This window comes from Parasteatoda tepidariorum, chromosome 5 (genome assembly GCF_043381705.1).
Source record: "Parasteatoda tepidariorum isolate YZ-2023 chromosome 5, CAS_Ptep_4.0, whole genome shotgun sequence".
NCBI classification, from domain to species: domain Eukaryota; kingdom Metazoa; phylum Arthropoda; class Arachnida; order Araneae; family Theridiidae; genus Parasteatoda; species Parasteatoda tepidariorum.
In genome coordinates, this window is record NC_092208.1 from 77,073,968 (window position 1) to 77,090,454 (window position 16,487).

The 16,487-nt window shown below is 28.6% G+C and overlaps 1 protein-coding gene across 2 annotated transcripts in view; it reads right to left on the minus strand.

Moving 5' to 3' along the window:
- Positions 1 to 628: 628 nt before the first annotated feature.
- LOC107451332 (uncharacterized) overlaps positions 629 to 16,487 on the minus strand; it is a 45,009-nt gene continuing 29,150 nt past the window's right edge. Inside the window, exons 2-5 of one of the 2 annotated variants that reach the window (XM_043051221.2) lie at positions 6,609 to 6,812; positions 5,261 to 5,323; positions 3,820 to 3,918; positions 629 to 1,185 (exon numbers count right to left, since the gene is read on the minus strand). In XM_043051221.2, coding sequence (XP_042907155.1) covers positions 764 to 1,185; positions 3,820 to 3,918; positions 5,261 to 5,323; positions 6,609 to 6,812 — 788 coding nt within the window. In that variant the 3' untranslated portion in view covers positions 629 to 763. Of the gene's footprint in view, positions 1,186 to 3,819; positions 3,919 to 5,260; positions 5,324 to 6,608; positions 6,813 to 9,681; positions 9,886 to 16,487 lie in introns of both variants that reach the window. The other variant, XM_021147995.3, reaches the window with a different exon arrangement.

Here is a 16,487-nt window from a genome sequence, read left to right on the forward strand (position 1 = left end):
CAGATATTATAAATGACTGTAAAAAATTAGTGGAATCCATGCCGAATCATGTCCAAATGTTAATAAAGTGTCGTGGAGATCATATTATGTACGAAAAATTTTTGAGTTTGTATAAATTTAAATAAAAAAGCATTTTCTCTTAGTTTTCTGAATTTATTGAGTTTGTTTCAATTAATTTGCACAAGGGTGTAAGTTACAAGTAACTTTTCAATAACACCTCGTGTTGTGAGAAATTTTCCAGAGCACCTTGGGTTGAAAGTATAATACTTATTTAAAAGCACTTTATATTAAAAACACTTGAATAAATTAAAGATAAAAAGCACCTTGGGCAAACGGTATTTGTCAAATGTACCTTGTATCGCTTGCCAAAAACACATAAGTTAGTAAATACTTATCGAAAAGAACCCCTAGCAACAATTTTATCTTGGCCTCAGTTGGGTGTAAAATTGGCTCAATATAGGTCCTATAAGAACATGCACCAAGGGACCAATACTGGGATGCCTGGATTCTTTAAAATTGGTTCTAGAATTGCCTATATAGGGTGCATATATTGGCCGATATCGAACCTACATTGCCTAAATAATGGATATAAAATATCGGGTGGAGCTGGCAATTCTATATAAGCCCAATATTGGAAAAATAACGGCTCTTTGAAACTTTATTCACCCAAGATTCGTGAATATAGGCCCAATGAGAGCCCAAGTTATTTTGCTGCTAGGGACATCTCGCTGCGAGCACTCCTCAAAGCTCGGAATATTTCAGTTTAAAAGCCACTCTCTGGACTGTCTTCATCTTCGCTTTTTTGAATGTCTTTTTGTACTATGAAAGCAGTAAAGGGGAAATTTCTAGATGGACAGTTTAAATCATCTGCTTGTATAAAACACGAATCACTCACACCTGTTGGATGATATGCTCGAATGAGACCATCCAGATCGAATTTGTAAGAGAATCGTTTACCGTTCACTTTGCTCATGATCTGTTTGTCATAGTAATAGCGAAGGGAACGACTCAGTTTTTCGTAAGTCATGCCTTTTTTCTTTTTCTTTTGTCCCCACATTTTTGCCACATCATCTGGAAGCTTGAGTTTAAAAGTACCGTCCACACCTTCCCATTCGATTTTATCAGAATGTTCTTGTTTGGAAAGGAGCTCCAACAGGAATTGCCATAATGGAGTTTGTCCACCATCTGTAGAAAAAAAAAAGTTTAAATCTTCAGAGTAAAAAAGTTTAAATCTTCAGTTTGTATAAAACACTAACTTGAATCTTGTGAATCTTTTAATATTGAATTTTAGGAAGATTAAAGAATGCTATAATAGAATTAAGAAAAAAAAATAGTTTCGAAAAAATTTTGCTATATTGAGCTGTGTTTAAAAAATTGTTAAGAAAATTTGCCTCAAGAAAATGTTACAGCGTTTAAAGTAATAAAGATGAGTTTTTTTCATGAAAAAACTTACTTTTATTAAAAGTATTTTTGAATTGAACCATGTGCCATTTAATATACAATGATTGATAATTATCCACCGAAGATCAGCTTACAAAAAATACGAATAAATTATTCTAGGAACAAAAGGGCTTACTGATCAAGAATCTCCAAAAATAGTCTTTAATAATAATAATAATAATAATAGTTATCATAATAAAGACTACAATTAATGCGTTTACTACTCTTTTTACAAAAAATAGTTTTTTAACATTTAGAAGAAATATGTATGCTTAAAATCAGCATAAAACAGAGTAATAAGCAATTTAATTGTTGGGTACTTTTAGATGTTTAAAAAGATCCTTATTACACACAACTACAAAATCATACTTTTAGGAATAAAAGAAAGTTACAGATTAAATAGTAAGTTAAATTACTTTGACACTTAAAAAAAAAAAAGCATTTACTAATATATTTAGAAAAAAACAACATTGTTTATTTATTTCTCTACACATTTGTAAAGACGAGTCACTAGTTTGAACTTCACGGTATTGCAATAAACAAAATGTAAAATCGCATAAAAACACCAAACCAGTTAAACTAAAACTTTCGGAATCTTAGGTATCATATAATTCCTATAGCACTGAGTAAATAATAAGCTTTAGGATTGTCAGCAATTTAAAGTATTTTGAAGAGTTATCCTATTTCTAAGGATTCACACCTCACCACACCTTTCTTCTCGATTTTCCCGTCTTGGAATTTGCTAAAATGTTTGGCCTTCCTCAGAGTTATGTTTATGGGGTACTTGGTTGAAAATTAATCAACCAAACTTTTGATTCAAGAATGTTTTGAATTTGTAAATTCCACTCGTGAAAGTTACTTTTGCCTTTTCTTGCGGCTTTACATTTTTGAAAAAATATCCTTTGAAATTCTCAAAATTACTAAGCACTATTTCTTCTTAACAAATAAAGTTGACTTTTTAAATTTTTTTTTTTAGTATTTTTTTAAAGGTATAGTGCTTTTAAATTATGCTCTATCATTCAAAATTATTAAAATAAAAGAAAAAAAAAACAGATATCTTCAATAGAGTTGTAACAAATGTGTATAAATTTTAATGCAATATATTAATAGTTTCTTTAACTAGAACAGTGTTATGATAACTTTGATCAGTACATTTATTTTTCGACAACGTTCACAACTATTTCATGTTAAAAAAAATCTCTTAACAGACTAAGTCAGACGTTATACATATTCATCGCATTTTCTTGAATGTGTTTAATTATACTTCAAATAATTAATAACATATAATTAAATAAATTAACCATTTTCTGAAAAAGTTTTAAACGGTTTTCATATTCCGTACATCGTTCGAAAAAAAAAATTCGTATCTTAACACCAATTTTACATTAAAGTGCGTAACTTAACATCTACTTTACATTAAAATAGTGTAGAACCAAAAACAGATCCTGGCGTAACGAAACACTAAGAATTTCTCACAGGATAGAGCTCTAGCCACCCAATGTGGTGATCCGGGTTTGAATCCCAGGAATTGCTGGTCGATACGAATTCTGCACCCGGCTTGCACCGACCACAGTGCTGACATAAAATATCCTCAGTGGTAGACGGATAATGGATTAGAGTCTCCTTGCCTTCAGACTAATCGCGGGAGGTTTTCGTTGTTCGAAATTTCTCCCAAATACTTGATCTAGTTCCCTTGTTTTCTGGATTGGGTTCAAAATTACAAGGATACTGAATTGAATAGTAATTGTCGTAAACCCAAAATCGGGTCGGCTATTCAACGACGGTTATAAAAAATAAAATTAAAAAAAAAATTATAACCTTTAAATTGTAAATGAAAGCTCGATTTGGTGTTAACTTGGAAAAAAAAAGTCTTCCTTCACCAATTTTTTGAATTGTTCAATATTAAATTCTGAAGAATAGTACACCACAAATTTTACGAGGTGCTTTAAAAAATAATAGTAATTACTCTAACATAGAATTTGTATCAACATCAACCGTGTTAATACCCTTTAACATTTATGATGATTAGAATTTTCATACCTGATAAAAGCGTTTCCCTTAAAAGTTTGAAGAACTTTTAAAAAATTATTTAGCATGAGCTTCTGAAAGAATTTTTTACTTGATAACTGATAATTATGTTTTAAATTTGATAATGATTGTAAATATTAATTATTAATGATGAATTTCAATCATTTATTGAATCTTTAATATGCAATCGTTAGTTTTTAATGTAACCTTTTATAATATATCTTTTATAATCTTCTATAATCTTTTATAATATCAAGAATTGAAGTCAACATTTGTAAATTTCGATTACAAACCCTGTAAACTTCAGAATTTCTTGTTTTAAATATATAAGTTAAACTTCATAATACTTACTATCATTCTTTGCTTTTTTCTTTTCTGTCACAAATCGTTGCAAAATTCGATCTTTTATGGTACTTAAATTTTCATCCTTTCTTCTATCTTTTATGGTATCTAGAAAGAATAATTTTATTTCAGTGATTAAAATATTTAATATTCTTAGAGAATCATTGAATTAGAATATACCTAAAATAATGAAATCTGTTCCTGCCAAATACTCAAAAATTTATATTTTACAGAAGAAGTCAATAAAAGAACATGTAGTATAAAATTATATTTTATCTACATTATAATATAAAATTTTATGGGTATAACATTTAAAATAAGAAATAAATTATTTTTATAATTTATCACTAAAATGATATTGAATAATTTTTTCATGTAAAAAAAAGCTATTACATAGCCTAACGACATTAATTTTAGTTTAATTCATCGCAAATTCTCAGTATGTATATAACTTGAATTCTTTAAAGATCGTAAAGTCTAATGAAAATAAAACTGAACTATAGCTTAAATAAATCGAAAGATGAATATCATTATAGTTATAGAAATTTATAGATAAAAAAAATAATTGAGCTTCTTCAAAGAAGCTTTTAATAGGAGATTAGTAAAATGGGTATTTTTTAGGTAAAAATATCTTAAACTCTTTAAAGTTATAAGCTTTAAAAATATGGGTGTCACTCTTCAGTTCTAGGGACTGAAATCAGTCTTGCGAAAAAATTATGAAACTAAATTTCATCAATTAATATCTCTTTTCCATTTCTTCTTTAAATTAAAATGTCCTTTTCACCTTAAAAATGCTATTTTTTTGCAAAAATTTCTATTTATTTTTCCAGTTAATTTTATACAAATATTACATTTAAATGGAAACATTGTCATTTTTCATAATTATTGCGAAGTGATGTCGCACCGTAATGAAAGAATAGGATTGATTGAACTTCAGCGCCTGCTTGCTTAAACAAAATTTGTTCTATGGTTGTATCTAAATTTGTTTGGGTTTTCATTTTTCCCTAACGTTTCAAAATGCTGACCGAAGTTAAGATTATTTAAAAAAAAAATTATAGAGATGTGACCAGAAATAAATAATGATGAAGCAAAAAAAAAAAAGAGAAAAAAGTAGACATATAAATTGTTTCATAAAAAAATAAGTAGTTTATTATCCAGTGATAGGCGCAAAAAGATCTACTAGGTTAACTATTATTTTTATCTTGTTTACTGTGAAAAAATAAATGAACAAAATGCAGAAAAAAACCAAATCATAGATTTAATATTTGTGCCATTATTATGGAAAAGTACATTTTGGAGCCAGTGAGCTATACATTTCTGAAAATTGTGGTAAACAATGCTAGATCGTGTTAATTGGTCAAAAAATAAGTTCAGTTTTGAAGTTTTTTTAGAGTGGCACTCATATATTATAACAAATGATTTTAAACAAACAAGTAATGCCTTTACTTACTTAAATGTTCTTGACTAGATAATCCATTTTCACCTGACGATTTTTCCTCGCCTCCAAATAACTCTAGAAAAGAGAAAAAAATTATAATAAAATTCATACTAAGTTATGCAAGTTTTGCGAAAAGCTTCGTAAATATGGGATTTAAGAAAAACGTCTCCTACACAAATTATTAATATTTGTCACTACATTACCCCGTCATTTCTGACTTTATTTTTGTTTTTAGGCTAAATTTTTATTTAGTTTTCTTCTTGCTTTAATATTGCTCTTGATTAAAATTTGATTGAAACGTACCATGAAACACATAACTTTAAGCAAATATAAAAATTTTCTATACACACATAATTTCTCTATTACACTGTAAAATATTCCAAATCAAATTACGGTAAAAAGAACGGGCACTCAAGGTGCCGGTACTTTTTACCGTAAAATGCATTTTTACTGGAACATGTTACAGAATAAAAAAACTGATATACCGTAATTTTTACAATAATAATTTTCTTAAAATCACTAAATCATTCTAATTACATAAATATTGATGCAAAAATTACGGTATAGTATTTTAAGATAGAAATGGATATTACTGTAAAATGGAATTTATAGATGATGCATCCATAGTATCGGTACTTTTTGCCGGAATCTTTTACAGTGTAGGAGCACACGATATTCTAAGTTTTTCTTTTAATCTTCATTCCTAAAAGTTGCAAGTAGAATTATGTAATTATTCTTTTGAAGAGGTAATATTAAATTGCTTGATTAATTTGGCTTTTTCTTATTTACGATCTTTAGAATTCCTCAAATCAAATTAAGTATTTTCCAATTAGTTTTTTGACATTTAGTGCCAACCTACAGATTATTTTTGGTAGCCGTTTTGGTTCAAGGGAAAGTGCGTTCGCTTTCCAGTAACATAAACCAGTTTCGTTTCCCAGCGAACGCGGGCTGATACGAATTCCACGCCATGTTCGCACCGACCACAGTGCGGGTGTGAAATATAATCAGTGGTAGATGGATCACGGGTTTGAGTCCCCTCGCCGTCAGGCTGAGCTCGGGAGGTTTTTGTGCTTTTCCTTTCCATGTAACGCAAATACGGGTTGGCTTCATCGAAAAGTTCTCCACGAAGACGAATTTCTCCCAGTACTTCATCCAGGAGTTCGCTCGTCTTCTGGATTGAGTTCAAAATTACAAGGCTACGGAGTTGAGCATGAGTAGTCTTTAACCCAAAATTGAGTCGGCTGTTCAACGACGGTTATAAAATAAAATTACAAAATATTTTCGAAAAATCTCAAATATAGATTTACCTTTCCATTGATGATAAAACTTCAAAATAAAAGAAATAACGAAGTGAGATTACCTCTTTTGTAAGAAAGAATATCGTCCCATAACATGTTGGCCACTTTCCAATCACCGGTGATAGTTATGAAGTCGGCCAGAGTAAGTTTATTGAGAGCAACACCATCACTGGGAATAAGATTCAAGTCTGGTTTGTAGTCGAAAAAAGTTCTGGAGAACCATTTCAACCAAAGTGACACATGTTTCTCATTCCATTCTACGAGATCTAAAAATAAAAAAAAGTAATAAATAAAAATAATTAATTAAATTAGTTATGTTTAAAAAATCTACATCAGTGGAATTATAATATTATCAAAGTTTTTAAATGTATCATCTGATTTTACATACACACATTTATTACGTACTTGTTTATTGTTCAGCTGACTTGAAGAGTTCGTTTTGAAAAATATCGTTAAAATAATTATATTTAAATCATTTCGAAATTTAGAGTTTATTGTACAATTTGATTATGAAGTGAATTTATTGAGGTATCCGGCAAGTTTCAACAACTTTTTTTTAAACATTAATATAAAAGTTCAAAACACTAGTTCATTTGTTTTATTATGTGTAAAAACACATAAAACCAGTATTATAATTACTATTATCATTATTTTTAAATGGCGATTTTTAGGTAAAAATAAGGCATTTTTTTGCATACGCACTAAACACTGTAAAATTATTTTCTTTTTATCGAATTAAGAGCAAAAAAAAAATCCTTTGGGGATTTCATTTAGAACGATATCAATTATTTTTTGAACTATTATCTTAAAAACAAGTGCATATACTATTGAGTTAGGGATCAATGTAGTTAAAAGAGTATATTTTTAAAAGTTTCCGCAATTGTCTTCGCGAAAAAACATGCATAAAAAATGAAATTATTATTTTTTCCCCAAATATATATTTCAAAGCATAGGTGCTATAATCATAAATATTCACGAAAAATTGTAGATAGTTATCTTAAAAACAACATGAGATATCGTATCTAAGGTGGTGTAAAATGTGAAGAAAAAAAATTTTGATTTTGAGATAACACATTTAAAGTCCTAAAATCATAAGTCTATCCAGTGTTGTTATCTTGTGCAAAAACTGCTATAAATTTGCAAATAATTAAAGTACAAACAAAAGTAGAGTATTTCTAGAAAGCAAAGAAAACAGGAACTCTAAATTTACAATAAACTCAATTTTAAAAATGTTACCCAAAGTCATGTTTTTGCAATGGTGATTTTGCTTTAATGATGAAAATTACCGAAATTTAGGAATTGATAATTAGAATTAAGATAAATAGTAATTAATAATAAATACATTTTAGAAAAAAATGTTTAATGGTGTAATTATTAAATGTTACCTTTACTAAAACGCCAAACTGTTTTTAATTGCTAAAAGCCATGATAGTGACTATACATTATTTATTAGTGCTATTACGTACTGTTACAATAATTTTTATTTATTTATTACTTACAATACATTTATTTATTTATTTTCGTCATAAATCTTTTGAAAACTTAAGGTTTTCTGTGAAAATTCAGGTGATACGAACTAAAGAAACCGTACCCAGATAACTAGGAAGAAAGAAAGAAAATCAACTGCAGAAATTAATAGGCAATTGAAATAAATTACCTATTGTAAAAAATACTTAAAATTAAGGTTGATTCTCATCTTTAAATATTTTTTTCAACAGCATTTAGAGTTACGAATTATAAGATATTACGCCTCTTTTTCTTGGGTTACAATATAAATTTGTGTGCATTATATAAAGTATAAAATTTTAAATCCAATTCCAAAATATTTCTAATAGCAAATGTTTATACTTTGAGAATGAATACCTTAAGCTTTATAAATAAAAAAAATATGAATTCATTTTTTAAGATTTAATTTCTTATTTTCAGTCTAAGCTTTCTATTCCTTGTATGTTGTATAATATTTTCATGCACTAAATAGATAATATTTACTATTGTTTAATAAAAATTAGAGGCATAAGTTATAAAATATCAAGATTTTTCCTGGTTATCAAAAATAAAACTTATGCGTAATTTTTCGAGTGGAAAATATTAAAACTAATTCTAAAATGTTTTTTTATAATATATTATGAATGTTTAACTATACTTTAAGAGCCATTAGCCTAAAGCTTACTTAAAAAAAAAAAAAAAAAAAAAATTATTTCTTAACCTATTCTTTCTTTACGTTTCTTTCTCTTTCGAACTTACTATTTCTAGCTCTTGTTCCACATTATTAGTTATAATAAATTAATAGAATTTCATAACTAATANTTGGTTCCCACAGGTTTCAGACTGTTCAGAATTTTACTTACCTTGGTTCAATAGTTACTGCCGACAATAACATAGACAATGAGATTCGGAGTCGTCTAATTTGTTCAAATAAAGCTTTTTATGGTTTAAAACGTTTTTTTTTTCAAATCCTCTCTTTTATCAAAAAATACAAAACTTTTACTCTATAAAACATTTATTAGGCCAATACTTACCTATGGCTTTGAGACCTGGAACCTAACTCAAGCTGGTGAAAATAAAATTGCCATTTTTGAGAGAAAAGTTTTGGGGGCCATCCTTGGTGGGATAAAAATAAATAATTCCTGGAGAAGACGATATAATACTGAACTGTATAAAATCTACAGAGAGCCAGATATTGTGAAATTCATAAAAATAAATCGAATGAACTGGGCAGATCACATTTTCAGAAGGAATGATGACTCAAATTTAAAGAAAATCCTATTACACAAACCCCTAACGAACACGAAAAGACGTAGACCCAGGCTGAGATGGCTGGATTTAGTTGAGACTGATTTCCTTACTCTAAAGGAGAAAAACTGGCGAACAAGTGTATAAGTAAAGAGAATTGGATTCGAATTCAAAGGAAGGCACTGGCCCACCCTGGGGTGTCTAGCCAGATATGATGATGATGATGTTCAACGACGGTTATAAAATAAAATTATAAAATATTTTCGAAAAATATTAAATATAGATTTACCTTTTCATTGATGACAAAATCGGAGTGAAATTAAAGCGTTACATAATGTGTACACAAAATTACTAATCAGAGGATAAAACTTCAAAATAAAGGAAATAACGAAGTGATATTACCTCTTTTGTAAGGAAGAATATCATCCCATAACATATTGGCCACTTTCCAATCACCGGTGATAGTTATGAAGTCGGTCAGGGTAAGTTTGTTGAGAGCAACACCATCACTGGGAATAAGATTCAAGTCTGGTTTGTAGTCGTAAAAAGTTCTGGAGAACCATTTCAACCAGAGTGACACATGTTTCTCATTCCATTCTACGAGATCTAAAAATGAAAAAAATAAAAATAATTAATTAAACCAGTTATGTTTAAAAAATCTACATCAGTGGAATAATAATAGTATCAAAGTTTTTAAATTTATCATCTGATTTCACATACACACAATTATTATGTACGTGTTTATTGTTCAGCTGACTTGAAGAGTTTGTTTTGAAAAATGAGAAAAATATCTTTAAAATAATTATATTTAAATGATTTAAAAATTTAGACTTTGAAGTGAATTTATTAAGGTATACGACAAGTTTCAAATTTTTTAAAAACTAGTTCATTCATTTTATTATGTGTAAAAGCATATAAAACCAGTATTATAATAATTATTATCATAATTTTTTAAATAGTGATTTTTAGGTAAAAATAAGGCATTTTTTGCGTATACACTAAACACTGTAAAAAAATCCTTTAAGAACTTCATTTAGAAGGATATCAATTATGTTTTGATCTATTATCTTAAAAACAAGTGCATATACTACTGAGTTAGGGATCAATGTATTTAAAAGAGCAAAATTTCCTCCTTTTAAAAATTTCCTCGCTCGTCTTTGCGAAAAAACATGCATAAAAAATGAAAATATTATTATTTTTTCTCGAATTCTATATTTCAAAACATGGGTGCCATAAACATAAACACTCATGAGAAATTGCAGAGAGTTATTTTAAAAACAACATTTGATATCGTTTCTAAGATGGTGTAAAATGTGAAAAAAAAAAATTTGATTTTGAGATAAACACATTTTAAGTCCTAAAATCATAAGTCTATCCAGTATTGTTACCTTGCACAAAAATTGCTATAAATTTGTAAATAATTAAAATACAAGAAAAAGTAGAGTATTTTTAGAAAGCAAAAAAAAACAGGAACTCTAAATTTACAATAAACTCAATTTCAAAAATGTTGGCCAAAATCATGTTTTTGCACTGGTGATTTTCCCTTAATGATGAAAATTACCGAAATTTAGAAATTGATCATTAGAATTAAGATAAATAATTATAATACTAAATACATGTTAGAAAAAAATGTTTCATGGTGTGTAATTATTAAATGTTACCTTCTCTAAAACGCCAAACTGTTTTTAATTACTAGAAGTCATGATAGTGACTATACATTATTTATTAGTGCTATTACGTACTTTAACAATAATTTTTATTTATTTATTACTTACAATGTTTTTTTTTTATTTATTTTCGTCATAAATCTTTCAAGAACTTAAGGTTTTCTGTGAAAGTTCAGGTAATACGAAATAACGAAACCGTACCCGGATAACTAGGAAGAAAAAAAAAATCATCAACTATAGAAATTAATAGGCAATCGAAATAAATTACCTATTGTAAAAAATACTTCAAATTAACATTGATTCTTATCTTTAAATATTTTTTTCAACAGCATTTAGAGATACGAATTATAAGATATAACGCCTCTTTTTCTTGGGTTACAATGTAAATTTGTGTGCATTATATAAAGTATAAAATTTTAAATCTAATTCCAAAATATTTCTAATAGCAAATGTTTATACTTTGAGAATGAATACCTTAAGCTTTATAAATAAAAAAAAAATATGAATTCATTTTTTAAAATTTAATTTCGCATTTCCAGTCTAAGCTTTCTATTCTTTGTATGTTGTATAATATTTTTATGCACTAAATAGATAATATTTACTATTGTTTAATAATAATTAGAGGCGTAAGTTATAAAATATCAAGATTTTTTCTGGTTATCGAAAATAAACTTATGCGTAATTTTTCGAGTGGAAAATATTAAAACTAATTCTAAAATGTTTTTTTATAATATATTATGAATGTTTAACTATACTTTAAGAGCCACTAGCCTCAAGCTTACTTAAAAAAAGAAAAAAAAAATTATTTCTTAACCTATTCTTTCTTTACGTTTCTTTCTCTTTCGAACTTACTATTTCTAGCTCTTGTTCCACATTATTAGTTATAATAAATTAATAGAATTTCATAACTAATAGTTAATAGGTTTAGCGGATATTGATGGTATTTAATATTGAAAAAAAAAATAAAACAGAGAGCTATTTTAGAAAATAATGATTGTCGTATTAAAAGCAGGTACTAAGGTCATGAAGGTGACATGTCAAGATATGAATGGCGTATCCCTAATTTTTTTTTCTCTTGACACTTTGCCCCTTTGTCCACTAAAAGTTTTAAATTTGCTTGATACTTAATATTCTAACAGAGAACATGTTGAAATAGTTTATTTCCATGTCGATAATTTCAGTCACATCATTAGAGGTATAATAAATCCTATGCAATATAGATATGTATGAATTTTCTTTTTACTACACAAAAATCTATACTCAGAACCAATCAGATGAAGTATAACTACAAACGAGTGAAAGTAAAATCCAGACGCATTAGCAATCAATCAGATTCTTCTAAATCGATGTAATTATTAGGATTACGGGAATTCGCTTTTATTTCTCTTCAATTAAGAAGTAACAGGATCTTAAAAAGAAAGAAAAATAATTGTTCTCGCATCCTTTATGTGCTCCAGGCAAGAAACTCTAAAGAGTATATCCTGGTTGGATGCGAGTCTCAAGTTAATAAAGGGAAGACGCGGATCATTTTCACTCTGTCGATGAACATATCATTAAACTCATTACTTTGTCTTCACTGTCCTAAGGTATGGTATGTGGTAATTACTGGAAACAAGGATGTCAAGGCGTTGTAGGCGGAGTAAATTCCTGTAACGGAGCAATCAGGCTCCGTTGGATGCATCTATTGCGATCCAATAAGGGTGAGGGATCTTCCTGGAGGAGTTCCCATGGCAACGTGACGTCATCTCTTGGTATTTGGGTGCGCCACGTGGGAAAAAAGTGTGAATCGTGAGAAGGATGTCCGTTAGTCATAACAGGTGGAGAAATTTTTGGAATTATAGTTGTTATAATTTGTTTATTTATTTATTTTTTTTATCGTTATTGAAAGTTGGAATGTTATCAGGAAGAAAAAAAATTAAGCAACCAATTATCGTGTTATCAGAATTTTTTTTAAAAAACAATTTCGTCTCGTGTTTTATAGTTTTTTTCTTCAATTTTGTATTATTCAGATTGTGCAAAATGCATCTTGAAAACATATTTTACCAATAATAACATAAAATTTTTAAAATACAGCTTTTCTATTCATTACTCGAGCACACAAGAAAAATTATTACTAGTTAAAAAATATTTATTACTATTATTATTGCAGCTATTCAGGGGAAAAGATTTTTTAGATTTAAAAAAATATGGGGTTAAGAATTATTTGCATTTCTAGTAAAAAAACTTAAAATTTCAAATCTTAAATATTTCCACATCCTTCCTGGAATCAAACAATATAACAGCGTACGCAATCTAAAATTTGTAATAAGGATTGTCATCGATCATCAATGGTCAATGTCTCAATGGTCATCGATGCAAATTTATGAATACTAAAACTATAAGTATGCACATCTTTTTTATTATCTAAGTTTAAAATCTTAAACCACTTTTCATTTTTTAAGTGAAGAACTGTAGAAACTGTTCTTAAATAATAAGTTACATAACTAAGTACAAAACTCAAAAATATTCTGAAAAATTGAAAATGTAATAAATTCAGCTTTCCAGTAGCTCCTTTTATATTAAAAAATGTAAAACTTCTGTGAATCAAAAAAAGAACACNTTGGATGCGAGTCTCAAGTTAATAAAGGGAAGACGCGGATCATTTTCACTCTGTCGATGAACATATCATTAAACTCATTACTTTGTCTTCACTGTCCTAAGGTATGGTATGTGGTAATTACTGGAAACAAGGATGTCAAGGCGTTGTAGGCGGAGTAAATTCCTGTAACGGAGCAATCAGGCTCCGTTGGATGCATCTATTGCGATCCAATAAGGATAAGGGATCTTCCTGGAGGAGTTCCCATGGCAACGTGACGTCATCTCTTGGTATTTGGGTGCGCCACGTGGGAAAAAAGTGTGAATCGTGAGAAGGATGTCCGTTAGTCATAACAGGTGGAGAAATTTTTGGAATTATAGTTGTTATAGTTTGTTTATTTATTTATTTTTATTATTATTGAGAGTTGGAATGCAATCAGGAAAAAAAAAAGATTAATGCAACCAATTAGTGTTTTCAGAAAAATTTTTGAAAAACAATTTGGTCTTGTGTTTCATAGTTTTTATTTTTTTTTTTTTTTTCAATTTTACAGTATTCAGATTGTGCAAAAAGCATCTTGAAAACAAACTTTACCAACAATAACACACATTTTTTAAAATGAAACCTATCAATTCATTACTCGAGCACATAAAAAAAATTATTACTAGTTAAAAATATTTATTATTATTGCAATTATTCAAGGGAAAAGATTTTTTAGAATTAAAAAATATGGGATTAAGAACTATTCGCATTTCTAGTAAAAAAACTTAAAAATTCCGAATCTTAGATATTTCCATATTCCTTCTGGCATCAAACGATTACGTGAAAAATTTCAAAACAATTCTTATTTTTATGAATAGATCAGTTTACTTATAACACTCTCTGGAATGACAAAATGGATATTTCTGATTAAAAGATATCAATTCGTAAATCAAATATCCTTCTCTGTCTTCACTATATCGAAAAGTTAACCCAATTTTGTCAAATAAATAAGATTAAAATAAATAAAAAAAATTGTAAACAACGCTTTGGTTCGGCTCTTTCCGTTTACACGGCAAGCAAAATTCTGACGTCATAAGCAATCCTCGTTTCGTTTTAAATCACGCGAAGTTAGTTTCGTTTGTAGCTAATTTTAAGTTATAATTTAAAAAAATTCCAGTCAATTTTGAAGATGCTGAGCTGATTTTTGAGACTTTTAAGTGATAGACTATTTAAAATAATCAATGTTACCCGATTACCCACCAGGTTCCTTATGTCCTCGCTTGCTTCCCGCCTCAAATATACCAATGTATTTTTTTTTTTACTCATGTCCGAAAACGAAATTTGACGCAGTCTATAATAGGATTCATGAAAATAATTCAGTTTGGTTTCCCAAGTTTATTCAACTGTTTTTAAAAGGAAAAATAATAAATAAATAAAATAAATGTTTCAGAATGAATAACTGTGCAATGGTGTTTCATATATTACTATTAATATTGACTATTACTATTGACTGAATCTCTCTATCACCTGATTTATATAAGCGATTATAAAAGCTAAAATTAATTTTTTTCAAGTGTTATAATAATAATTAGAAACTTTTGCATTGCTATCAACTACAATATACCAATGAAAATGCAAGCTTATAAAACTACTTAAGAACAGTTCTTAAAAAATAAGTAACATAACTAAATAAAAAACCAAAAATATTCTGAAAAATTGAGGACGTAATAAATTTAGCTTTCTAATAGCTCCTATTATATTAAAAAATATAAAACTTCTGTGATTGAAATTTCAACTTTACCTCAAATTTTTAAAGATTTTGAAAAAAAGAACACTATGTAGTCAAGTGCTCTAATCAACATCAAAATATATGAAGTTTTTGGGCATTTTTCAGTTTATCCAAATTTATTGAGAGGCGGTCCATCGGAAGCTATATCTGGAATCGAACTGCTTTGGGCTATTTCCTGATCTTCAGGTAAACGGTGTTCTTTCTCCACCCATAAAGTTCAAGGGAGCTAGAAGACATTGGCGTGGGAAAAGCTGTAAAGATGAGAAGGGGGGAGTGAAATATCCACCCGCAGGTGTAGGTGCCACTCCCTTGACCTGAGCCACCTTCCTGATGGATTTAGGAATCCACCACAATTTGGTAGCACGCTTTGCTTCACCCTAATTATCGCATTTGATCCTGGTGGAAGCTATCATTTGTGCACAATGAGAATATTGTTTGTGCTCTAACTGGGGCAATAAAACGCGTATTCCAGAATTCTGTTGAGGGCAACATACATTGCTACTGACCCAGACCCTCCCAAATTTTCAAAGGTCCTGTCGAATTTTAAAGCTGCTCTTCGTCCGTTTTTTGTAAAGAATGTTTTGTTTAGAGTTTTTTCTTCACAATTTCCATATTAGAAGATATATTTTAGACTAGAGACGTCGTAGACATCATTTAACGTCGTAGACGTCAGACATTCAGAGTAATCGATTCAAAGTTCAACCTTAATATCTGCACGTTGAACTATAACACGATGCGAAACTTGCTTCTAGATTTCTGCTTAAATTGAGCCATAATTAAGTACAATAAATACGATAATAAAGGTTCAACTTAGTAACATACTAAATTCTCGTTAAATTTGAATTGAATCATGTCATGGTATAATAAACTCCAAAATTTCGAACAGTGTATGGTAGGAAAAAATCTACTTTTAGTGTCATGTGTGGTAATAAAAACTTCTCCACATAAACATATGGTTTTCCAATAATAATCTAAGACTTTTAACAAAACTGTTAAGGTTTTTTTACAACATTTATTACTCGTCCATAATAATTCGAATAATAATCAATTCCGAAAATTTGATGATTTTCACGCTATACTACTGTAAAGGATTTTAGTAACATCACAGAGCAACAACAATTTTCTTAATAAAAATACAAAAAAGAAAAACTGTACATTAATTTCTCACATTTTACGAATTATTAGAAAAACTAAGTTA